At 42.7% G+C, this 27,605-nt stretch overlaps 1 protein-coding gene across 7 annotated transcripts in view; it reads right to left on the bottom strand.

The window, feature by feature from the left end:
* The window catches only part of CAMTA1 (calmodulin binding transcription activator 1), an 857,550-nt gene that overhangs the window by 802,733 nt on the left and 27,212 nt on the right, over positions 1 to 27,605 (bottom strand). For all 7 annotated transcript variants that reach the window (XM_043573691.1, XM_043573690.1, XM_043573686.1 and 4 more), the window contains exons 2-3: positions 25,587 to 25,656; positions 20,417 to 20,535 (exon numbers count right to left, since the gene is read on the bottom strand). In XM_043573691.1, the coding sequence (XP_043429626.1) occupies positions 20,417 to 20,535; positions 25,587 to 25,656 (189 nt within the window). The remainder of the gene's footprint in view (positions 1 to 20,416; positions 20,536 to 25,586; positions 25,657 to 27,605) is intronic.

Raw genomic sequence — 27,605 nt, 5'->3', positions numbered from 1 at the left:
CGGTCCACCCCTCTGGGCATCAGTTTCCTGAGCCACGGGTCTGGTCCGACACGCTCTAACTTGCTTCTGACACCCTGGGCTCCCAGGCCTCACTGTGGCAGCTGCCTGTAGAGGCTAGAAGCCTGAGCAGGCAGAGTGCAGTCCTGCCCCCCAGCTTCACCCAAACCATCTCTACTTTCGTCTATTTTCTACATTTAGGTTCCCCACAAGTTTATGTTTGAAAAAAATGGTTCAGCTGTTATAAAGACATTTTTTAGGTTTGAAAACTGCCAGACCTTCCCGTTCCAAAGTACTAGTATTCAACTGAGAAACACAGGGCACACAGGAGCTGAGTCTACATTTGCAAAGAGGTAGACTCAGCTCTGACACGTCATGGGTGGCATGGCGCACCGTGACCACAGGGCATTCTGTCTGAGAGGCAGTCCTCTGAGAGGCATGTGGAAATTTTGTTTCTTCTTTCAAGGATATGTGCCTGGGTTGGAGGGTGACATGGGAGCGGGGTGACCAGCGAGCTCTAGGATGGCTCCCGCCATCCTGGCCTCCAGTGTAAACTTCTTCCCTTTGAGTGTGGGCAGGAGGACCCACCGGGGGACCCGAGAGTTGCTTCTAAGCAACAGAACACAACCACATGATGGGATGCAGCTGATCACACGTGTGGTAACATCAGTTAAGACTACAGCATTAGGACTGTCTCTCCCTTGCCGCCTTTGAGCCAAATAGCCATGTTAGGAAGGCACAAGTAACGAGGAGCTGACAGCTGTCTTTAGCTGCTAACCAGCAAAAAACTGAGGCCCGCAGTCCAACAGCTCACCAGGAACTGAATGCTGCCAACAATCCCATTAGCCAGGAAGAGGATCCTTCCACAATCAAGCCCTCAGATGAGAATCCTGACCAAAACACTGAATGCAGCCTCAGGAGACCTTAGAGCAGAGGCCTCGGCTAGGCCTTGCCTGGACACTGGACCCACAAAAACTACGAGACAGGAACTGTATGGTGTTTAAAGGCACGACGCGTATGGTAACATGGTCACACACAGTGTGAAACAAAGGACAGAAACAGCACACTCCGTGGTCCTGCAGTGAGAAGAGCAAGGCACAACCGAAGAGCTGGAAGAACATGGCTGAAGCTCAACCAAAGCGGGGATGCGGGCCTGAGATGAGGCTGGAGAGAGGGAGCGGCGAGGCTGAGCAGGGAGCAGGGAGCAGGTCGGCCATCTTAACGTGTTTCAATTTCTATCCAGAACACAGTGGAAAGCCCCTGCAGAGTGTAAAGCTAGGAAAAACATGATTTGATTCGCATTTTCTATTTTAAGAGGGTAACTCTGACTGCTGTGGGGAGAATGAACCGGAGGAGATTCAAAACAGAGGCAAGGGAGGCACACAGGAGGCTCCTGTGGGGTCCAGGAAAGCAGCGGTGATGGCAGCGCTGGGAAAATGGAAGGGTCACAGTGAAGACGGAACCGGGCTCATGAGGTGGGATGAGAGAACTACATCCTCATTTCCCTAAACTCCAAGTGAAATGCAGTATTGTGTCTAACTATGAGCAGAGCAGCAAACCTCAGCAACACAGGCTGCACCTGTGACTTGTAAATCGCAGATGGTTTTCATCCCCATCACCCATGTCATGATCCAAAGTAGCACTTGTGTTTATCATTTCTTCAAATTTATGGTAGTTACCGACCCACCACTAGATCTTGTTATTTAAGGACATTTAAGAAGTACATATGTTGTCCTGCCACAAGTCCCATCTGCGATATATTAAGACTTTGATAACTATTTCAGTACACTGGTTTCCTTTGTAATCCCAGAAATGGTTTGCTTTAAAAACATCATTCTGAGGGGTGCCTGGGTGGCTCAGTCAGTTAAGCGTCCAACTTCAGCTCAGGTCGTGATCTCATGGTTTGTGAGTTCGAGTCCCATGTCAGGCTCACTGCTGTCAGCATGGAGCCCACTTCGGATCCTCTGTCCCTCCCCCACTCGCTCACACGCATGCACTCTCTCTCTCTCAGAAATAAACATTTAAAAAAATAAAAATGAAACATCGTTCTGAGAAAGTATCCACTGGCTTCTTTGCTACAAAAAAAACCCCAAGAAACCCCTGGGCGGGGGTGAGTCGGTAAGGCCTGGTGATCTCAGGGGGTGAGAGCGAGTAAAAATAAAGACTACTACAGGGGCAGCAGATTTGGGGAAAGATCCAGAGTTCGGCTCCGGACAAGTTGCCTGAGGTGCCTAAAAGCATCTGAGTAGGTGTCCGAGGAAAAGTCGGGGCCCACAGCTTGGGACATACATGCTATCTTGAGCTGCATCGCCAGATGAGAATACTCATCGCTACATGGGACAGCGCAGCGTGTGAACAGAGACTGCAGGGCAGAGCCTGGGGAAGGCTGACCCTTGACAGGCTGGATGAGCAGAAAGAGGTGCCCGGGGGCCGAGAGGCAGTGGCCCTAGAGGAAAGTGCACCCCAGAAGACGCTCGATCGCGAGCACAGAGAAGCGTCTGGGGGAGGAAGGGCACCGATGTTGAAAGCTGTTAAGAGGCTGCAGAGCGTCTGCCGGGTTTGGCGACTTGTATGATACTGGAAAAGACGGGCAGTTTCACTGGAGCAGCGGTGGAGGGTGTAGGCAGGAACTGAAGAGTAACTGGAAAGTCAGAATGTAGAGGAAATAAGCGGATCGCTTGCTTGAGAAATTTTAACGTGGAGGATTTAAAAACGGGGCTGTTGATGGAAAGAGAAGCTGGGTTTTGTGGACATTAATCTGGACGATCTGGTAAAATGGAGGGACCAAGGATGCAGGAGAATGCAGGACGACTGCCGGACTCCAGCCCTTTGCAGGAGAGAGGGGTTGGCGTCCAGACCTCCTGTGACCAGACTGGCCTCTGACAGAGGGAAGGAAGACACAGTTTAATGGTGGAAAGATCCGGAGAAGCAGCTCAGCAGCTGAGAGGCGGGGGTGTTGGTCTAGTGAGAAACACGCAGAAAGTATGAAGTGGTCATGAAGCCGGAACAGGCTGGGCCGGTGGAGAATCCTAGAAAACTGTGGGTGGTGAGAAGTGCTCACTTGGTAATCAGAATTAACAGAGACAGAAGTCTGATTCTTTATCCTGTTTTTCTCTGGCAACACTGAGCTGCTTGGGTGTGGGCACACACAAGCCAGGAGATAGGTAGGGTTCACCGGGAACAGGGATTTGTCCAGTTGGGTGTGACAGCAGGAGAGAAGGGCAGGAAAGTTAAGGGCATCTGTAGGAGAGTGACTATGGACTATGGAGTATGGATGGGAAAACAAGAAGGGAAGAGAGGACGCATGCAGATGAGGTGCAGGGAAGGCCCCTCCGAGGAGGGCGTGTGTGAGCGGCACGAAGGTCACACGCTAGGGAAGTGAGGGGAACTGTGGGCAGCTGTGGGTGAGGAGAGGAGCTCTGCCAACGGCAGGAAATGCTGGCCCGCTGGCAAGTGACCACGGACGGTCCACCAGCTGGCTGGCAAGTGACCTCCGAGGGCCCCAGAAGAGTGGAGCTCATAAACTCAGTGCCTTGCCTCCTGGAAATGACAGCTTTGGATGCACCTGTCAGTTATGAGATGGGTCCTCTAGAATGCAAGCTCCACAAGGCAGGGATCCGTTCGGTTCATGCCTATTGTGCCCAGAGCCTAGCATTCCATAAATACCACCGTGTATGACTGTTATTAAAACGCAATGAAGTGAAGGAAAAACCGAGGCAGGAAAGGGCTGAGCTCTGTGCTGTATGCAGGACGCACTCTCCACCGTGGCACCGAGTTGTGGCCAGACCGCAGCAGGTCCCCGGGGAATGAAAGGCAGATGTTCTACCTGGACTTCAGAGATCTGGCCAACCACCGACAGGATGACGACAGCATCTGACAAGGTGGTGGGTGCGGACCCTGTAGTGGCTGCTGACAAAAGTTCTGTCCACGGACTTGGGGGCATCCAGATGAGTCATCAGTACACTCTGCTTTATTGTAAATAACCATGTTAATTCTTTCTCTGGGTATCTCCAAGTCTATAAACTGTTTCCTGGTCTTGCTCTAGGTTCCTGGCTCAGGGAACCCATTCCAGCTGACAGTAGACTCAGCCCCTTCCTTAGAGGTCTTCCCTGAATCTCTGCACCGAAGACGGCCCCCACTTCACTCTCCTGGCGCTGGGATCTGTGCTTGCCTTGTAAAATGAACCACAATTCCCTTTCCTTCGCAGCAAAACTCCCACCAAGCGTCACTAACACTTGCAGCCCCCACATCCTCACCCATTTGCCCTGAGTCCTCCCATTCCATCGGGCCTCGGCGCCCACCACGCTGCTGAAACCACTCATCGGGGTTACTAAGGGCCTCCAGGGGCCCAAACCCAATGGTGACTTCATCCTCACTTTACTCAACTTCTCAGTGGCCTCTGATTATACCCTCTGCAGTAGGAAGATTAGTGGTCCAGCAAAGATAGCCACATCCTAATCCCCAGAACCTGGAAATATGTTGTGTTAACATGGCAAAGTTGCAGGTGGAATTAAGAATTAAGACTGCTAATCAGCTGAGCTTAAAAACCGGGAGATTATCCTGAATTATCCGATGGAACCAATGTAATCATAAGAGTCCCTAAAACTGGAAGCAGGACGCAGGGGAGGTCAGAGTCAGAGAGAGGCGCGTGGCGACGGAAGCAGGGTCAGAGACACGCTAGGTTGATGGCTCTGAAGATGGAGGAAGGGGCCACAGCCAAGGAATGTGAGCGGCCTCTAGAAAGTAGATCAGGCCAGGAAACAGATTCTCCTCTAGCCACCTACAGAACGGAGCGCAACCCTGTCTCCGCCTAGATTTTAGCCCAGTGAGCCCAGCGGCGAACGTCTGACCCACAGAACTCTAAGATAATAAAGCTGGGCTGTTTTAAGCTGCCAAGTTTGTGGTAATTTGTTACAGCAGCAAAAAGGAAACTGCTACACCCTCCTTGAAACCCATTCTTCCCGGGGCTTCCACCGCACACTTGCGTGGTTTACCACGACTCCGCCGGCTCTGCTGCCTCCCGCTCCACTCAGGGCTTATCTCGTCCCTGTCCCTTCTCCTAAATATCGTTTGCCCCCAGGGGGATCTCATCTAGTCTAATGGCTCTCCAATTTGTATCTCCAGACAGGACTCCTCTTCCTCACTCCCAGACAGCTGCCACTTCAGGGTCTGACAGCCATCGCAGAATCAATACATCCAGCCCTACCCTCCCTTCGCCTCCGTCTCCTTTGTCTCTGTTATGAACACCAGCAAGGAGGTCGTGGCTGAGGCCACACACTGGCGATCGTTCTCGACTTCTCCTTTCTCCTACCTCCTATGTCCAGTCCCACGAGTCCTAACACCTCCACCTCCAAAACGCATCCCACTTTTCAACCTCTCCTCTTCCCAAGATCTTCCCAAGATCGCCAGTTATTACGACAGCCTCCTCACTGGTCTCTCTGCTTCCCCTGTTGGCCACAGAGCAGCCAGAGAAAGACTTTGAAAATAAAAAAAAAATCCATATTATGTCACTCACTTCCTGAGAGCTTATCCTCCAGTGACTTACTGTTACTCTTAAAATAAAATTCCAAGTCTTTCTGCCTACCAGACACTGAGAGCTAGCCCCTGCCTACCCTATCTCACCTTCCAGAGGCTCACTCTGCTCCAGCCAGGAGGTCTTTTTTATTGTTCCTCAAACCAAATGCATTTCTACCTCTCGGCCTTGCTACTCCCTCTGTCTAAAACATTCTTCTCCTAGATCCTCAAGCAGCAAGCCCTCTTTTATCATTCGGGTCTCAGTTCAAAGGTCACTTCCTAACAAAGCCAAACTGCCACTGGGGAGCCTGGGTGGCTCAGTCGGCTGGGCGTCTGACTCTTGGTTTCGGCTCAGGTCACGATCTCACGGTTCGTGAGTTCAAGCCCCACATCATGCTCTGTGCTGACAGTGCAAGCCTGCTTGGGATTCTATCTCTCCCTCTCTTTCTGCCTCTCCCCACCCCCCAAAATTAAATAAACTTTAAAAAAATTAAAAAAAAAAAAAGGGAAAGTCAAACCACCCAAGTAAAGTACTCATACCTCAGTATCCTGCTGTATTTTCTTCTAGGCACTCTCTGAAATTCTTGTCTACTTGTCTACTTGGGTATTGTCTTTCCTTCTAAACTCCATGAGAACACAAACTTATCTGTCTGTTATCCTCATCATCTTCAACCAGTGCATGGCACACATGAGGCCCTCAAAAACATTGCTAAGCATAAATGAGAGCATAAAATGCAATGGAATACTACTATGCAGTCAGTAAATATGATGCTGTGGATCACTGTCAAAGTCCTAAGATACACACAGCATAGCAAGAAAAAGCCAGATTACAAAACTACATACACAGTATATCTATTCTGAGTTAATAAATATAATATACAGCTACATCAGCACAGAAAAATGTCTGAGGAGACATCTATCAAAAAGTCAACTGTTTCTTTTCTTTTTTTTTTTTTAAATATTTATTTATTGGGAAAGTGCACACAGGGGAGGGGCAGAGAGAGGAGGACAGAGGATCTGAAGCAGGCTGTGCGTTGACAGGCTGACAGCAGTGAGGCTGACAGCAGTGAGCCTGACGTGGAGCTCGAGCTCACGGACCACGAGATCATGACCGAAGTTGGATGCTCAACCGACCGAGCCATCCAGGTGCCCCAAAAAATCAACTGTTTCTTCCGGATGGTAGACTTTGGGGAGATTTGCCCACCTTTCTACCTGTGCCGCGTGCTGTGGGAACTGACGGCAGGGAGGTGGTGGTGAGTGGGTTGTCCCTCTCTCCAGTTTCATTTTCCATAAGGCAAGAGCTACTCCACAAAGCAGAGACTTGGCTTCCCACCTCAACCCTGCTCCCACCCTGGACAGGAGTGACTTATCTCACTGCTGAGTTTGAGATAAAGAACTGAGTGTGCCTGCCTGGCTCCTTCCTTCCATGGGTTTGGGAACTGGAGCTCGCACACAGGCAGCACACTTTCTGCTCTTCTCTCCCATGTCAGAATTTTTTCAGGGGTAACTCCCATGGATGTGTTTGTCACTACCAATCACCAATACCAGCCCAGGCTGGATAGTTCAGAGACAAAGTATAAACCGTGTCAGTTGGTCACTGAACACCCACGATGTGCCAGGCGCTGTTTTAAACTCTTTGGATCCAGTAAACAGGGCAGAGGAAGACTCCCATCCGCCTAGACCTTATAGTCTAGCAGGGGCAGCCGGACAACACATGATAAGAAGTAAATTATACAGTCTATGAGACGATGTCACATGCTAATTCTAGAACACTTAGATCTCATACCATCTTCATTCGCAAAACAAAAAATACATAATCACCCCACAGCAGGTTCTCTGAATTGCTTGAGAAACTGATTGTTAAAAATTACTGGGAAATGCATAAATACAAAAATTGTGATTAATAATGACTAAAGCATCTAACAAAACTAATTCTTAAAACAATTAGAGTTAGGGAGTCGAAATGTTGTTCAACAGCACAAAAATAAAGTAAAATTCTAGCATTCTAGCATTCACATTAACAACTGTCTTCTGATGCCAGGAAAGGGGTGCTGTCGCTACATGGTTTAAACACAGGAAAAATGGGAAATGACTCTACTCTGACCTCAATTTTATAGATCCTGCTTAATTTCAAGCTTTTTTAATGTATCCTTTCTCAGAAATGGGAAGCAAATGGCACTGTCCCTTTCAAATCTTTCTTAACGTTTAAAAAGGTAAATATATTTAAGTGTTTTTTCCCCTGCTCTTTCTGAGAAAGCAGCTTTTGAAGCCCTTTCTAAATAAGAACGCAGCTTCCAACAGGATAGCTTTCTTCTTGGCCAGCTTCTCTGAATTCGTCCTGTCGGGGACCAGGAACGTGAAGAGGGTGTGGCCTCTCTCACTCTGTCCTTAACCTTCGGTTGGGACTTTCCCCCTTTCCTGAAGTGCTACCCACCCTTTCTTTAAAAGGGAACTACTTCACAAGTGAGTTACACACAGAATAATGGTCCCTCTTTTTCCAAAGGCTTTTGGTCACTGAAGACCCACTATGTGCCACTGTTTTAAGTTCTATGGATCCATCAGTAAACAGGACAGGTGTCTGCTCTGCAGATGTTAGGCCTTTTGAAAAACCCTAGAACTGGGGCGCCTGGGTGGCGCAGTCGGTTAAGCGTCCGACTTCAGCCAGGTCACGATCTCGCGGTCCGTGAGTTCGAGCCCCGCGTCAGGCTCTGGGCTGATGGCTCGGAGCCTGGAGCCTGTTTCTGATTCTGTGTCTCCCTCTCTCTGCCCCTCCCCCGTTCATGCTCTGTCTCTATCCCAAAAATAAATAAACGTTGAAAAAAAATAAAATAAAATAAAAAAAAAAGAAAAACCCTAGAACTAATAAGCAATTATACAAAGTCTATCACCTTCCTATATACCAGTAATGAACAAGTGGAATTTGAATTTTTTTTTTTAATTTTTTTTTTTTTCAACGTTTATTTTATTTTTGGGACAGAGAGAGACAGAGCATGAACGGGAATTTGAATTTTAAAATACAATATTAGCACCTCCTCCCCCCAAAAGTGAAATAACTATGCATAAATCCAACAAAATACATACTAGGTCTGTATGAAAAAAACTATAAAACTCTGATGAATAAAATCAAATAATTATGTAAATAAACGGAGACATAGTCCATATACACAGATAGGGAGACTTATTTTGAAGATGTCCATATGTCCATTCTTTTAAACTTGATCTACAGATCCAATGTAATCCCAATCTAAATCCCAGCAACAAAATGATTCTAAAGTTTATACAGAGAGGCAAAAGACCCAGAATAGCCAAGTCAATACTGAAGGACAAGATCAAAGTCAGAGGTGGGTGGTGCCTGGGTGGCTCCAACGGTTAAGTGTCCAGATTCTTGATTTTAGCTCAGGTCATGATCTCGTGAGCTCAAGCCCCACATTGGGCTCTGCACTGAGAGCAAGGAGCCTGCTTAGGATTCTCCCTCTCCCTCTCTTTCTCTGCCTCTCACCCGCTCATCCTGTCTCTCTCAAAATAAACAAACTTAAAAAAACACACAAAAAACAGTGTGGTATTGCCAAAACAGACAAATCAATGTAAACAGAGAACCCAGAAATAGACCCACATGAATACAGTCAACTCATCTTTGACAAAAGAGCAAAAGCAATACAATGGAGCAAAGACAGTCTTTTCAACAAATGGTGTTGGCTCGTAGGTGGAATTTAAGGAACAAAACAGATGAACATAGGGGAAGGGAAGGAAAAATAAAGTAAGATAAAAAAGAGAGGGAGGCAGACCAAAGAGGCTATTACAGAGACAAACTGAGGGTCGACGGAGGAAAAGGGGGCGGGGGGTGGAGGTGGGCTACATGGGTGATGGATGGGCATTAGGAGAGCACTTATTGGGATGAGCACTGGGTGTCATATGTAACAGATGAATCATTAATTCTACTCCTGAAACCAATACTACACTATGTTAACTAACACGAATTTAAATTAAAAATAAAAGATAAATAATTTTTTAAAAAAGGCAAATGGGGGGCGCCTGGGTGGCTCAGTCGGTTAAGCGTCCGACTTCGGCTCAGGTCATGATCTCGCGGTCCATGAGTTCGAGCCCCGCGTCGGGCTCTGTGCTGACAGCTCAGAGCCTGGAGCCTGTTTCGGATTCTGTGTCTCCCTCTCTCTGACCCTCCCCCGTTCATGCTCTGTCTCTCTCTGTCTCAAAAATAAATAAACGTTAAAAAAAAAATTTTTTTTTTAAATAAAAAAGGCAAATGGTGTTGGAACTGGACATCCACATGCAAAAAAAAAGAATCTAGATCATACATCCTTCACAAAAAATCAAGTAAAATGATTCCAGACCTAAATGTGAAATGCAAAACTATAAAACCCCTAGAAAATAACACAGGAGAAAACCTTGATGCCCTTGGGCATAGTGTTACTACACCAAAGGCACGATCCACCAGGACCCATGAAAGAAGTAACTGTTAAGCTGGACTTAAAAAAAATTGAAATCTCTGTCCTGTGAAAGACAAAGTCAAAAGAACGACTGGGAGAAAATATATGCAAAAGCACATGTCATAAAGGATAACTCTCCGAAATATACAGAGAATTCGTAACACTCAACAGTAAGAAAGCAAACAACCTGATTAAAAAATGGGCTAAAGATTTTAACAGACCAAAGAAGAGATATAGATGGCAAACAAGCATATGAAAAGATGCTCCATGTATCAGTCATCAGGGAAATGCAAATTAAAACAAGGAGATACCCTTACACACCTATTAGAACAGCTGAAATCCAGAACGCCAACACCAGCAAATGCCAGAAAGACAAGGAACAACAGGAGCTCTCAGTGTTGCTGGGAATGCCAACAGGACAGGCACTTTGGAAGACAGTTTGACAGTCTCTCATAAAACTAATCATACTCTTACCATAGGACCCAGCCACCACACTCCAAGGAGTTGAAAACTTATGTCCACACAAAACCCTGCGGATGTTTATACCAGCTTTATTCATAATTGCCAAAACTTAGAAGCAACTAAGATGGCCTTTAGTACATCAACAGACAAACCATGGTCCATCCAGACAGTGGAATATTAGTCATCACTAAAAAGAAAAGAGCTACCAAGCCATGAAATGACATTTTCACACCAAGAGTGCACCATAATGGGAACGAGGGACTCTGGGTGATGATGGTATATCAGTTGTAAGAGAGGTACCACTCTGGTGGGGGGCACTGGTAGTTGGGGAGGCTATTCATGTTTGCGGGCAGGGGTTGTTGTATGAGAAAACTCCCTGTGCCTTCCTCTCAATCTGCTATGAACCTGAAACTGCTCTAAAAAAATTTAAACCTTAATTTAAAAACATTTTTTTTTTCATAACAGAAAAGGTAGAATGGGTGGCCTGGGTTCAAGGGCTCCTGTTGCAGCATCTCTGGTGGCCATGCCCTCCATCATAAGCTCCCTCTGACTTCAAGCACAAGAGGCTCTACTTTCTAGACCAGGTCAAGCTACCTCTCAGCTTCCTGTTTTCTTGGACATGGAACCTTCTCTTTTTTTCCCCAGAAACTCCTTGGGAATCCAAAAAGAACGAACTCAAGGTTAAGAACTCAGAATTCCACCTAGACGTGTGCACGCACCCCTGCTCAGTCCTGCCCAACTCCCCAGAGCCGCAGCCCCTTCCCCTCTCCTCCTTTCTCCCCAGGTATAAACAACAGGTTGGCTGAGTTTCACATTTATTTCAACTCTACACCCTTCACCAGACCAGAGAACACACAAGCACCAAAGCATATGAGAAAGCCTCAAGAAATCCACACATCCTGCCCATAATACTCTCCCCTACAGAGAAAACACTCTCCCAAACACAAATGTATCTTCATCACATCCACCCCAGCCCATCTGTGGTTTCTCAGCCATCTAGAAAGGATTTCTTTGTGTGTTTTTTCTTTTTCCTTTTTTTCCAGCTTTCTAAAAGCATTAAAATTGGAAAACTTAGGTTATATTTTAGGAACTTCTCTTAAAATCTTCAACAGAACTTCATAATCACCAAGAATACAGAATTTACCATTAGAAACATTTGGTAGGTAGTATTAAAAAGACTGGAAGGTGGACAGACAGGTAGGTAAGTAGGTGTTATGAGGTTCAGCTTTAGGAATCTGCTGTTTTCAGCTATTTGGGCCAAATGGAGATGGGAAAGAAAGAGAGTGGAGATGATCCTTCAAGCTACCTCTTCAGAACAAGGTCACAAAAATTAGAATATGCCTCCACATAACTCCTACTGCCACCTGTACTTTTTTTTTTTTTTAGTTTATTTATTTATTTTGAGACAGAGTGCAAGTGGGGAAGGGGCAGAGAGAGAGTGGGGGAGACAGAGAATCCCAAGTAGGCGCCATACCACCAACACAGAGCCCGGTACAGGGCTCGAACCCACGAACCATGAGGTCATGACCTGAGCCAAAGTCAGATGCTTAACCGAAAGTCAGATGCTTAACCAACGGAGCCCCTCAGGCCCCCCTGACCACCTGTACTTTAAAAGGGCTTCCTATATAACAAGATATTAACAGATGCTTTAGATAAATACCAAAACACAAACTGCATTCTCTTACTTCTAGGTACAAGAGAAAAAGATTCTAGAAAGCTCAATTGTATCCCATGAAGCCAAAGTACACCAAAATATACCTGAGAGGTATAAGGGCAGCAGAGCTAGGACTCAAGTCAAGTGAAATTAATCAGAATACACTTCTAGGGGGCTGAGATTCTTCATCTAGGTTAAGTTTCTACCCAGAACTTGTTAGAAATGCACATTCTTAAGCCCCACCTCGAACCTACTGGAGCAGAAACTGGGGGTGGAGCCAAGCAATCTGTGTTTTTAACAAGCCCCCCAGGTGATTCTGATGCCAGCTCAGCTTGAATACAACGGAGCTAAAAAGAATGCCCACCTCTCCATGTATCCTTCCCTTTTCCATCTCAGCTGGTTTTCCAGCAGGACTCAGCTTCCCTTATGGGAAGTCATCACCACCAAAGTCTCCCACCATTACTACATAGCGCAGGGCAGTTTATCCCCATGAGACCCACTGCTCGGAGTGCACAGAGTTTCAATGCAACTGAAAACTCTACTCAAGCCCTCTTCTTCCCTCAGAAAAACATGGCCCCAACTGGATCCTCACTGGTACTTGAACATTTTAAAAATCTCAGGAAACAGCTGTGTGTTAAGACCTGTGCAAAAGGACAATCTATTCAAATTTCAGCTCCAGTGCCAGACAGGTATCAAAGCTTGGGAGGAGATACCAAAGAAGAACCTTGAGGGTGCTGACTCCACTAAGTCCAGGGAGATGGAAAACCCCTAAGCTGTTGGGGTGATGAATATGTTACAGAATTACACGGTGGTGACGGCTGCACAACTGTGTATATACTATACTAAAAACCTCTGAACCAGGGCGCCTGGGTGGCTCAGTCAGTTAAGTGTCCGGCTCTTGATTTCGCCTCAAGTTATGATCTCAGGGTTTGTGAGATGGAGCCCCGTGTTGGTCTCTGTGCTGACAGCGCAGAACCTGCTTGGCATTCTCTCTCTCTCCCTCTCTCTGCCCCTCCCCAGCTTGCGTGCATGCACGTGTGTGCGTAAGTGCACATTCTCCCTCTCAAAATAAATAAAAACATTTAAAAAAATAAATTAAAAAAGTAAAAGTCACTGAACCATATGTTTTAAAAATAAAGGATGATTAACAGAAAAAAATAAATAAACACATACCCCAGCTGGACCCAAGCCTGCCTTGAACGTCCTCCACTCCCAAACAACTCTGAAAGCAACAGTGATTGAGCCTCCAAAACTGGAGAACTGGGCTTGCAACGTATCCTAGAAGGTGACTTAGCACGTTCGTGAAGACTGAATAGAGGCCAAGCAGGTGGCTCACCCAGCACTCAGCTAACAGGTGGCAGAGTCAAGACTAGACTAGATAGAACCAGTTCCTGACTGTCAGTTCTGTACCCTTTCCAGGTATCAGTGGTCCTTGAGTTCACTACGAAAGTTTTCATTTCACATCTTAATTTAATATAACCTGAAAAAAAATAAAACCTAAAAACCAATTTTTCTGGGGCGCCTGGGTGGCTCAGTTGGTTAAGCGTCCGACTTCGGCTCAGGTCATGATCTCGCGGTTTGTGAGTTCAAGAGCCCACATCGGGCTCTGTGCTGACAGCTCAGAGCCTGGAGCCTGCTTCCGATTCTGTGTCTTGCTCTCTCTCTCTGCCCCTCCCCTGCTCACGCTCTGTCTCTCTCTGTCTCAAAAATAAATTAAGAAACGTTTAAAAAAAAATCTTAGGGCGCCTGGGTGGCTCAGTCAGTTAAGCATCCGACTTCGGCTCAGGTCATGATCTTGCGGTTTGTGAGTTCAAGTCCCGCGTCGGGCTCTGTGCTGACAGCTCAGAGCCTGGAGCCTGCTTCGGATTCTGTGTTTCCTTCTCTCTCTGCCCCTCCCCTGCTCATGCTCTGTCTCTCTCTGTCTCAAAAATAAATAAAACATTTAAAAAAAAAAATCTTTCTACCACACAGATCCACTGCTCAAGTTCGTGGTCTATGATTACAACTGCCTGGGTAGCCATTTAAGATGTTCTCAGGCTAATGAGAAAAAGCAGAAGTGAACTTCAGACTAAATCATGTATTTGTACCAAGGCCTAACAAGAGACTTCTAGAAATGCTTGCTGAGCAAAAATCAGTTTCTAAATAGTTCAACGGAGAGAGGGATGGGGTCACTGCAGGGCACATGATAGTGCCACGTGCCAAATTCAAAAGACCCTGCCTGAGAACACTCACTCTTACATTCATGTTGCAAGAGACTTTGTGTGTGTGTGTGTGTGTATGTACATATGTATATATATATACGTGTATATATATATACGTATATACATATATACGTATATATATATACACATACGTATATATATGAGTTTTATATCTGCATAAGACCTCCAAGAGTTCACAAATTTATACTGAGTTTTTTGCGTTTTTACCCATTTCATTCATTCAACAAATACTTATTGTACAGACTATGAGCCAAGTATTCTCCTAAATGCTACATTTTGAAATAATATTATATAATAAAAATCATTTGGATGAAAACTAAGGTAGGTCTGCAGGAATTTCCTTCCTTTAAAAAAAAACTTCTTTAACATCTTATCCAAATATCATAAACATTACTCTAACTCTCTGCATGGAAGAGCTGCTTCTCCTGCCGTTCCTCAGAGCCAAACCCGCCTGCTTTGACCTCTCCTCACCTGTCGTGCCCCACAGATGTGGAAGGACATCTGCCCCCAGCATTTCAGTACATCCAATCTCCCTCTGCTACTCCCAATGCTAAACTGATACAGGCTGACTGATTTGCACGCTCATTTGGATTCTGGTATCCATTCATCTCACCTCATACTACTAAGTTAAACAGAGGAATTATAGTTAGCCCAACTGCTACAAAATTGTCACATTTAATTTGACATCTGATGCCATACATTGTATTCAAAATTCAATGGCTTCCCTCTTAAAACTTCACTCTCTGTCATGGTCACATATACACTTGCCTATCTGCATATTAACCAGGAGGGCCCTGCCTGGCCTCAGAGAATAACCTGAGAACATTTGAACTGTTCTCACAGCCAAAAGCTACACAAAACAAAGGCCAAGCTCAGGTTAACTAGCCTTCTGAGTCATCGATGAATACCTCACTCACTTTCCTAAGGCTAATGCTTTTCCTTTGAGCTCCCATCATGGAAGTCTGAAGGGTGCTCAATGATCCCCCCCCCCCAAAATGTGGATCTATATTTCAAAAAAACAACATATATATTCACTAGGAAAACCAATCATTGCAAAAATTACAGCCCTAAATGTATGATTCTATAAGGTATACAAAAGAAAAATTAAAATACAAAAAACACTCAAGAATATATGCAAACACAAAAAAAATGAGCAAAGGAATTTTGAAAAGGTGGCTTCTAATTAAAATAAAACAACTGAAATGAAGTAGATCATAAACCTCAGTCTTAAAGCCTATTTTCCTAACCTGAATATAAAAAATTGAAGGAAACAAAAAATACTCAGGACTTAAAAGTGTCATTCTCTCCCTATACAGGGACCCTCAGGTTCCTTGGCCTGAGTTAGAATGCACCAGTCTGTAGCTATAGGCTCTCTACCGACATTTTAGGATTAAAGAAGACGCATTTTATATGAAGATCTCTGAAGCTACCACCAACTTAAAAACCTTCGATGCAACTTTAAGATCAGTACAAACTAGAACTCCACTTTGCTTACTCTAGAGAAACTCTGCATTAGAGGAAAAACAAAAGAAAGAGCATTAATAGTTCAAAAATAGTACCAACCAAAAGCGGTTTGAACATTTAAGGAGAACATTCTCATTATAAAAGGTTTGTTGGTGTGGCATTAGTTTGGCTTTGGAAGAATGCCATCTGAAATCCAGATCCAGCGACGGGCCGGGGGGGGGGATGCAGTAGTTATATTTTAAGTCAAACAGCTAATTAATGACTAAACAAAAGAAATTTCAGTCTGGACAACATACACAGAGTACTAATATGTGTAATTACGAATAGTCATTTGTGCAATCAGAAAGTTCCATTAGCATAATTATTTCTGGCTCTGGGCCTTAAAAATATTAACTTAAAATATAGAAACCTTGTAATAGCGCACCTAATGAAGATGTGAATACCAAAACTGATTATGAAATAAGAGCTGGTTCTTTAACAAATTTGCTCTGTTTAAATGCATTCCTTCTCTCCTGCCCTGGATATAAAAATCAAACCTAACCCTCAAGTTACACACAGATTCAAAATTTCTACTTCTAATATTTTTTTCCATTATCCGGAGCCTACATATTAATATTCATTAAGACTCAAAACTACTTCCCTAGGAAAGGGGTGCTATTTAAAAAAAAAAAAAAACTTCATACAAACACACGTTGAGTTTATATATAATACTTAAAGATGTAAATAAAGAAAGAAGCCAAACAATTTTAGAAAACAAGAAGATTAGAAGTCACTAAACAGCTCGCAAGATCTTGAGAAAGTCTATTTGAAATTATTCTTTGGGACCAAACTGTAGACAGAACAGGCTCTGAAAGCAGGCTGCAAGGTTAACTTCCCAAGTCCACCACTCTTGGGCACATTACTTAACATCTCTGTGGCTCAAATCTCCTCATCGATACCATAAGGATAATCACATAACCTGCCTCACAGGATGAATTCAAGGAGTAAATGCGATTATTCACATCAAGGACCCACCAGTGCCTCGCACACGATAGATGCTGGCTCAATGCTGGTTGCCATAATTACTGCCACCATCATCATCATCATCATCATCATCATCATCCCTCCTCTGTCACCTGTAAGAACCTGAGCAAAGGGTGTGTGTGGCTGAGAAAGCATAGTCTAAAACTGATTTGTTTTTAGACACAACATTTGTTTTGCAATTGCAAGTAACATTCAAGAAGGGCAGGAGCTTTTACCTATTCCAATGCAGTAAGAAAGGTTAAAGTAGCTTAGTTGGACCTCCCTACCTTCTGGTAGTCTTCCTTTTTAGTGACTTTCACTTCACAAATATTTGCACATGAACCCACAAGATGAATCCTATGTTAACTCTTTTTACTCCAAAAGTAAATTACAGAATGGATTTGCCAAGTACACTAATGTGGTTAAGAGTTATGGGTCTTTGAGTAAAAGCCAAGACAACACACAACAGAATTAACATTCCTACGAATTAGTAAACAATATACAAGAAATTAAGCTCGGAGAGAGATGGGCCCTTGCAAGTGTGCTAGCTTGACCAAATTAGTCAACCACTTTTTACCAACATACCCTCAACGGTAAAAGGAAATACTGCATATCTTGTAATGTTATTATACGGCTTAGAAATAATTACACACGGTGCCAGCCACCAGCAAGGAACACAGGCTCGATAAATGGCAACATCTGAATGGGCACAACCTTACTCTCCCTCTCGCAACAAATACGCGGCACACAGTACAGAAGTTGGGTTTGATCAAATAATCACCAATATTGCAACACCGACGTGAGTAAAGGAGTCTCTCAAAAGTACGGAGGAGTCCCATCATGCCCAGGACGTGCACTGCACACACCCAGCAGAGAGCAAGCGTGGGCGACAGAGACACCTGGTACAGGCAACTCCGGCCGCCAGGCTGCCGTGCACACGGGCCGCGCAGGTACCTGGAAAACAGGCCGCCACTCTCCCTCCCTCCAGCCTCTCCCAGTGGGGGCGCTTCATCCCAGGCAAGGGGGATCTAAAGCAGTTTTTGTACAACACCACTCCTAAATACAAGCTTCTTCACTGAGTCGTCCACCAAAACACAGCAACCTATTCCAACCCCAGAGGGAAACGGGCCCCTGCTAATGGCAGGATGGCTACACTTTATGAGCGACTCGAGAGGCCCCAAGGGCAATTCTGACTAAGCGTGCCTCTGCCGTACACAGGGCCTACAGCCCCAGTGAGAGTCAAGTCCACAAAGTACACCTCCATCGGGTCCAGTGTCAGCGTGCAGGCTGGCAGGCTGAAGAGCATAGGGAAATGCCAGTACCCAGCTAGATCAAAGGAGGCGCTTTAACACAAGTACTGACTGTTTTGTTCCTATCAGCCAAGCCAGTTAAAAAAAAAAAAAAAAAAAAAAAGGCAGGTTACCATCCCCACATAACACTGCAGAATTAAGGACTCCTAAGACTTCAGCTGTCACTCCAAGATTCCCCTATTTTTCCCAAAGCCAAAAATAAACAAGAAAGAAAGCCGATGTCCTCTGCATTGAAATGAAATATGGGCCAACCTTTAAAGTCCGTTCTCTCGTAAGAGTGTTTGTCGGTGTTGAGCTGACACAGAACTGAGAGAACAATGGGTCACGAGGGAAGAGGGTGCGCGCCTCGACCCCTGTGGGCTGAGCCACCCCTGCTGCCTCCAGCCACCCTTGGGACCACGCTTTGTTCACTGATGTTTTCAGCAGCAGTGACAGCGTGCGTGAACCATCCGCGGGTCTCAGAGCCCCAGGTGTATGTTTCGCCAGAGAGGGGACCATGGTCTCCCCGCTAGACGCGGACTTTCACAACACTGTGGTCTCTGAGGAGCAATGGGGGCCAGCGTCCTAGAAGGAAATACAGAAGAGCTCTGTATTTTCTTTTTAAGCTCATCATCGACAAAAATTGTTTGTTAGGTATTTTATAACGGATCTGAAGTAAGAGTCGAGTGGAATGTGTCAACCACCGGAGGTAAATAAACATGAAAGTGAAGGCCTGTGCACAGATCCAGTCTACCAAGTGGGCTTCGGCTACCATGACTCCAGTTTCAGAAGACCCTTAAGACCACGAATTTTAATTAAGCACTTGCTGGTTCTGGTTTCAAATATAATTTCAAAACGTAATTAAAAATAAATTGCCAATTTCACGTAAAACGTAATATGGAAGAAATACATACCAATTACATGTTTTATTTCATTTCTAAATAAACTGGAGATAATGTATAATGGTATGGTAGCAGATCCATGTTGCAGGGAGAACTAAGAAACATACTGAGGTTTTAAATAATTCATGACCTAGTTATGACCTACTGAACAGTTCCCAAATCATACTATTTTGTTTAGAGAGTAATGATCTATGATTAAGACTAATTTTCAGCATATTTACTTCGTTTTCACATTTACAATAGTTAATCAATGACTGATTAAAACAACAGGCCTCTAAACTGGCTAATGTTTGTCAAGGTAACAGTGTTCTGTCTAAGGGGGAAATATAATTTATGCAAATAATCAAAATATACGTACCTCAAAAGAAATTTAAAATCAGTGGAGACAAGGAAACAAAGCTATGAGGGTCTAGCGAGTATTTAAATCTGTAAACTGGAGTAAGTAGAGAGACTCTCACCCACAGAACCTCTTAAAACTCAAAATAAAAGCACTCTGGGTCAAGAAGTTAGAGCAAAATAATCTTGCAAAAATAAGGTAAACAGGCAGCACTATTTGTCTTATGTCTTTTAACAAAACCGAGAGCCCAATACAGAGGGTGCGTATTTAACTTAACTTGGAAGTGAACGCCGAACCAGCAACACAAACTGACTTAGAGCAAGGTTGGAAAACGAGTAATCACAGCCATCTGAATCAAAGGAATAGAATTCCCAAACTGAGGGACACATACCCAGCTCTCATCCAGTAACAATGAATGGGTATTACCCTACCTAAATTGAAATACTCGGATTTCAAAATAAGAAAGATGACAAAGGGATCCATGCCTAATATCAAGACTCCCAGACAAGATTCACCAAAAAAGAAACCTCTTCCGAGAAGATCCTTTCATTCATCCTCCTTTACCAAATCTTCTAATTGGATGCCAAATATACAATCTACCATACGGCCTCCGTTCTCAATAAGAATTCCTATCATTAAGGTAAACCCATTAATTCTCCATGCAAACCCTTCATCACAGAGGACTGGGAGCTGTTTTGCTAATAAGAAACCTGCCCTTCCCACAGAAACTTCACATTGTCAAGACACTGCATGTTCTATGGAACACTGGGGCTGTATCTTTATTAATGCATGACGACATAAGAACTAGTGTTTAACTGAGATGCAAGCAGAGTTAACCACCAAATGCAAAAGCCGCCAAAATGCAAGAAAACACAAATACAGTAGCTCGTGCTACCTTACTTAGTAAGTCAGCGTGCACGTTAGATTTTTCAACACAAGCCAAGCAGATTAGAGACCGTTCAAGAAACATGTTGGTTTCTGTTAAACCCAGATAAAATATTCTTCTCATTTACAACTTCCTAGTTCAGTATTTTGATTTTAAAGCTAATAAAAAGTAGTACTATGCAAAATGACCTAACAATTTTGCCCTTAATATAATTATACCCCTAAAAATAGAAATTTATCTACCTCATTAGTGTTCCAACGGTGCCTCTCTTTGGGTAAACTTGAACATTTCGGCAGACATTCAAGCAGCTTTTTCGGTAAAAAGATTTTTACATGACTACTATTGCTGTTCCCATGATCATCTATAAAGAAGAAAACAATAGATTCAGAGAAAATAATAGAGAAAATCTCCTTTTAAGTATACTGGCAAGGTCAGAAATGGCAGCTTAGTTTGGTCACTGTGAGACCAAGAGCACCATCCCTCTTGGTTAGCAACGCTCATTTACACACTGATCAGATAGGTGGCAGCAGGAATCTGGTCAAGAGGCTCTAACGTAAGATCGAGCTTTTGCTCCGTGACAAGCGAAGAAACAGGGAATATCCCAGCAGCTGCCCATAACCAGAACATTACTTTTAAAGGTTCTCCCACCAGGTTTCCATGAAGTACATCCAAATTGCAAAAGGAGTTAACCTCACAAAACCCTGAAAACTTCTACTAACCAGTTGAAAAAGTTTTAAGTGTTTTAGGGAAGAGGAATTAGAATAAAATATGACTATTTTATTCATAAACTAATACTACTTCATCCCCTTGAATACAAATGAGACTTATCCTTTCAAAAGCAAATTACAAATCTTATCAATATAAAGACTCTAAGCTACAGTTAGCTACCTAGGTAAATACAGAGGCTGGTCCTTCTAGCCTAAATCTAAAAACATACCATCTTAATTAACTTGATTTACATATATATATCTATTTAATTAATGTCTTTCATCAAAAAGTAACTCTTCTAAATCAGTGATAGAAAAGTTCATTACTTTCAGACAAGACGGTATGTCTGACTATCTGATAATCAGTCTCCCAGATACTTTATAGAAGAGATCATTTCCTTTATGTATTATTTCATTCATTCATTCATTCATTCACAGATCATTTCTTGTTTCATTCCCGTAACAAAAGTCTCTTCACCTGGCTCAAAATTTCTTGCCCATTCTGGCACATTTAGGTCAAAGTTTCAAATTACCCAGTCTGGTTTCTGTTTTTTGTTTTTTGTTTTTTTAATGCAAAATGGAAGCCCCAATATCCAAAGAGTGCAATGCATAACCAGGTACTAGGAGCAATACATTAAAATACTAAAGACTGAATTTGCTCCAGAAAGTCATAGTTAAAATAACTTATTCTGATACTAAAAGGTATAAACTGAACTCCAAATCAAGAGTCCGGAATTCTGACCCAGTTCTGCTACTTTCTAATTGTGTGACCTTGGGTAAGTTACTTAATATCATTGGTTTTCTAAATCAAGGAGAATGAAGTAATCTCCAATTCTCCTCCAGGCATAAATCCCTAGGAAATTTACTGTCATTCAATAAATTTAAATGCCTTACAACTAAAAAACTTTATATAGGCATACAGGAACTAGTTAATAATATTAAAAGTGAAATACACCAATATATTTTTCCAGTCATTTCCTGTAATTCTGTTTAGCATAGCCTATTTTTTGAACACGTCAAAACCATAAAAGAATAAAAAACTTTCCACCGTCACAATAAAATCCTCTCCAAACATTTTTCATCTGATTAAGACATTTCTTCTCAAGGAAAAGATCTTAACAGAAAAATATTGGGCACAGAAAGAATTTGAAAAAATTTACTACATCACATGGAAATATTTTAAAGGGAGGAACTTAAGAGAATTTTAGCGTACTAAATCTTTTTTGGTCCATGAACTACACAACCAATTGAATTATAATGCCCAATCCTCTATTTCTATAAGCAGTATAAAAGCTTGAAAAACTTAAAAGCTGACGGCTTTTAAGAATCCAAAATTTTAAGAGCAAAATAAAATTAAACTTTAAAAAAATCTTGCTATGAAATCAGAAAACGAAGTGTTCGACTGAGAGAATGTTCATAGAAAGTTCTGTATTAATTACCCACTATAAACCGGTGTAATGCTATGCGCTTATGCATGCTCCCTGCACTTCATCCTCCCGAGGGAGGCACCATGGGCCATAAAACTTTAAAGCGCAGAATACCAAATCACATGAGCCTTCACCTCCCTTCTCTCTTCCCCTAAAGTGGTTTTATTCTCGTTTTCTAAAAAAAATCTCCCATGATGTGTACAATTCTGAAAGCAGAAGTGAAATTCTAAAATCTATACTCAATTCAAATAGTCCCCATTTATCGGATGCCTTTTATGCAAACAGTACTACCCTCAGTGCTCAATCAGCAGGCTTACTCTGAACTGTATGGGACTAGTTGTATCTCTGAGAAAACTATTATTTAAAGGATAATTCTGAACAATAATGAACATAGTATTAAACCCCGGCTTCTATTTTTATGTTTGTGATCACAACCTGAGGTTAATTATCTATTCTTTTAAGCCTCCTTGAGGGACCCAGCTGTCCTATGGCTATAAAACATATGAGTGTGTGTGTGTGTGTGTGTGTGTGTGTGTGTGTGTGTGTGCACGCTCCTACCTATGTGTATACACATGCATGTACACACAGACAGGTGTGTGCTGCTGCCTGCGTGTACATGTGTGTCCGTCCACACATGTAGGTATACACACGTGTGTGTGCATACACATGGGATGAGAGAGAAGAGATACTCTTCTCAACAGCACAACTAACTGCCACAGAAAACGCTTCTGTCTTCCACTCTGATACCAAATCAGGCAGCGGTGAATCGGCCCAAAGGCTTTTAAAGAGGAAAAGGAGAATGGCTGTGTAAGCACGGTCTCAATCACGATTCCAAATATAGCATTTTATGGGGATGTGCAGCCATGGGTTCAAAAGGAAGAGGAGTATGACAGGCCAATGGGTTCCCCTTAATCAGTTTTTAAACTGTGCTATTTCCAGAATTTTAGGTTCCTGCCGAATATAAATTGGATGTTTTTTAGAAACACAACAATGGGTAAATTTTCCCACTGTGCATTATGAAGATGGCAATTTTAATACTGGGTAAAGAATATTAGGAACTCAAATAGGCAGAATCTTGAAACTCATATTTTCAAATTTCGTTTTTTCCGGTTATAGTGTGATGAAGAGTAACTGCTTTTACAGGAAAAGAACTGCTCACGTGGCTAAACTGTATAACTGTGTTTTTCAATTAAAAGCGGCTTTTTAGTGTGTTTGGAATGCCTATGCAGGATACAATAATTAGATAAATACATGTGCCAGTTTTCAAATCTCCACGTCAGTACTAAGACTGTAACAGAATCTTGAGTTAACGGTAAAAGTAAGGTTTACACCGGTTTCAGCTCCATCTCAGCATTTAATCCAAATCGTTAAACTTTGACACTGCAAAATGGAAGTGTCAACCAAATACGGTACAACATTTCATTATCATTATCTGGCAAAATATGCGTGTATGATATATGACTTCGCAAAATAATTTTCTAACCTACTTCACAATAAAAATAACTAGTGAAGCTCTTGAAATTGACAGATGATGTGCCTGGCTGACAGCTATAATTCTAGAGAATGAACCATCTTTTCCAGACAACCTTCAAATATTTTCCAAACAATAATTTTAGAGGCACAGTATAATTTAACTAAAACTCTCTAAAATGTGCGAAAATGCTCATTCGCTTAATTAGGCAAAAAGTGGAATTCTTGTTTTCATGTTTTATTTCTAAAAGCTGAAAGTCACATCACCAAATCCTTTCCAAAGATATGTATTTGAACTCTCTCCTTGGAACACATTTTGGCTTCTGCAAGGGAAATTATAACTACATTAACTCTAACCTGGAAATGATAACATCCATTTTATTTTGATTCATAATTAATAAAAATTAAATAATTTTGGTGAATAATTATGAACACAGTTATTCAATCAAGTTGATTATGATTAATCTCTCAACCTCTAGACCAAACTGTTCAAAATTAGTTGGTATAACAGTGAACCCAATTCCTAAATCTTATTGGGAATATATTTGATCAACAACTTGGAGTGGTAAAATTAAAAGGAAGCTCTACAATGTTTCTGTTCTGCTCTAATTATTATGTGCTTAGATTTAATTAGTAGGAAAGGAACTGATTCCAGAAAACATAAGCACATATTGTTATATTCAAGTCAGCACAGCGCTCACAGTAGCAAATACCACCGTTAGTAACCTAAGACCTTCAAATCATTACTCATCCAAAATAAATATTAATTAAGCACCAATGTGCTTAATTATGTGCCAAGCATCGGTATGATATCTCTCTAAAAGAAATTCTCCAAAATGAACTGAACTCAGTTGTAATTATCCTAAAGACTTTCTAAAGTTGAAAAAAAACAATAAAGTTTTGTTTTGTTTTGAAGAAAACATACCTAATGTTGCTATTTAACAACCCCATTCCTCTTCTTCAAGTGTGTGATCATCACATCTTACCCTTTCTTTTTTTAGGCGGCCCAGATTTACCTTCTCCCTGTCAATCACGCTACCAAAATCTCTGGTCCAGGTTTAGGTCAACTCCTAACTCGGGTTCAATAAACTTCTCACTATTCAGCTGCATTTACATTTTCCATTTAAAAATATGCGAACGGAGGCCGATAAAGTGGGAGCACAGGAGGTTTGCAATCAACTGCTTCAATTTGGGTTTTGGGGCATTCTCTCCTGCTTCATTCCATTCCATTTCATTTCATTTCATTTCAATTTGAGCTACATGTGATCAAATAAACTTATTTTCTACTATTTATTCAGAAGTAAACATTTGTGGGACTCTACGTCAGAAAGAATTTTACATTGTGTTCTCTCATTTAATTTCCACAATGACCCACCAGGGCATAATTACTCCCATTTTCCAGATGAAGAACCCGAGGTTCAGATTAGCTTGCCCAGGAGCCGCAGCTAGTAAGTGACTCAGTGTGGCTTTTCCCACAGTAGCACGCGGCTACTCGAAGTCACGGGAAATGGACACTAGAATTCTAAAACTGTTGTATTAGTACCTAACATTTGCAGAGTGTTTTGAACTTCCCATGTGATTAAACCCTTTGCCTTTTTGAACCCCCACAGAAACTTTACGAAGGGAGTACTGTTTTGCTACCCCCAGAAGGATTAAGTAACTCATCTAAGATCACACAGCAAGTTAAAGGCAGAACCCAGGTCTCCCGAGGCCTGGTCACAGGCTACTTCCACTGCACTACGAGGATGGAATCGCTCTCACTGCCAAGCCCACCCCTTCCTGTAAGTCAAAAGCTTTTCGAATCCTACCTTCTAGAGGTGGCACGGTGTTGAGAACACAGTAGGTGCTAGTTCCGCAGAATACACTTTGGGAAACGCTCTAAGGAAACAGAAAATAAAATGTAAAACTAATCTTTGAAAAAGATATATACTGGCTCTTCTGTGATATTCCTGCCAAAGATGCAAAACCTGAATCTAATCATGAGGAAACATCAAACAAATCCAAATTGAGGAACATTCCACAAAATGACTGGCCTGTAATCTTCAAGAGTGTCAAGGTCATGAGAGTCAGAAAGGACTGAGAACTGTTCTGTAGCAAACGGGTCTGAGGAGACAACACAGTATGGACCAGGGTTCGGACTGGACCTTTCTCTACAAAGGTCACTGCAGGGTCACCTGGGACAGCTGCAGGAGCATCTGAGGATCAGAGGGTAGAAATGTCCCAGTGTTAATTTCCTGATTTTGATCACTACATAGTGGTTACAGAGGAGAATGCGCTCATTTGCAGAAAACACAGAAGCAAGTATTTGAGGATGATGAAACGCATCAGCAACTTATTCTCACACAGTTCAGGGGGAAAAGAGCTCTTTTGCACTACACCTGCAATTTTTCTGTAGGCTTAAGAGTGTTTCAAAATTTAAATTACACGTGTGTAAAAAAAGATACAGGCTGGTGAGCACACACTATGTGTATAACTTTTTTAATAGGGACCATATGTGCTGCACAGACAGGAAACGTTTGCTAAGAAGAACCAATGCCATATTTATTTTGCAGTTACAATGCGAACCATCTCCCAACAGTGAGCCCGACCCCCAACTCATTTGGAAGGACCTAAGGAGTCCAACTAACAGTGTGGCAGGTGCAGTGAGTCAGGAGGAAGTTGGAAGACCAGGTCTCTGCTCTCAGGCTGCTTCATGTAGATAAAATTACAGTTTTCATGTAAGGAAAACTATATAACAGTAACTTTTTAAAAAGGAAAAAATTTCTGTGAGTCTTGCCAGTCAATTATTTGGGTCCTAAAAATATCCTTCTTCGGTTACAGTATTAAATAAGTTTTTAGATTATTCATCCTGCATTATAAACCGCATATTTATATACTTAGAAAACCAAGGACAGTTTATAAGTTCAGCAACCACCCTTAACATCTTATATTTAAAATGTGAAAAGCTCAGTTCTCTCACTTGCCAGCTACCCTTGGGAAAGTAAACTAACGTCTGCATGACCTCATCACAAAGGGCAGTGACGGAGCCTCTCACCTCTCTCGCAGGGTTGCCCGGGAAACTTACATGGGTGATGTGTACAAAAGGGCTTTAAAATCAAAACTACGACACAAATATGGAGCGCTATTGTTTCTGTGTTTAGTAAGAATAATCTGTAACAATGTTAACACTTTCTAAGAACTGACCAGTTGCCTCAATTGTTGGGGGGGGGGGCCAAAGAGAGCGTTGAAATCTGACTAAACTCTACCTCTGTGAATTTTCAATTTCTCTCCTTATACCAATGATCAAATGGTTCACCAGAGATAAGGTCTTTCTCCACAGTGTGACTGCTAGCAAACAGAATAACCATCAGCTCCCTACTTTACTGTTTCTAGAAAATTCTCGATCCAGGACTTTTACCGTCCCTTCCTCTGTTTGATTTAATCAACAATGGTACCTACTGATTAGCAACCTGTGGTAACACAGGGATTCTCCCCATACACTATCAACTAAGCTCAGAATTCACGCATCCTTTGGAAAAACCAACATTCATCTCTTCCCGTGACTGTGACTGTGGAATTACAGGGCATTATAAGGAGTGGCTGATGTAAAAGCCAGCAGCAGTCTGACTTCGAGTAACGTCTGCAAGAGCCGCCAGCCACAGCCTTCTAACCACATAACGCAACCTCTCATCTTAATGTTTCAGAATGGAAACTTGAAATTTTATATGTTAAAAAGAATGCCTTACATTCAAAGCTTAACATTTTCTGGCTTCCTGTTACCAAAAACAGATAGTAAAAGTTTACACTTAACAAGACACCTTAACAACGGTCTGAGTGTCAAAAGATCC

The sequence above is a fragment of the Prionailurus bengalensis genome, chromosome C1 (genome assembly GCF_016509475.1).
Source record: "Prionailurus bengalensis isolate Pbe53 chromosome C1, Fcat_Pben_1.1_paternal_pri, whole genome shotgun sequence".
Lineage (NCBI taxonomy): Eukaryota > Metazoa > Chordata > Mammalia > Carnivora > Felidae > Prionailurus > Prionailurus bengalensis.
This window is presented reverse-complemented; position numbering and strand designations above follow the sequence as displayed.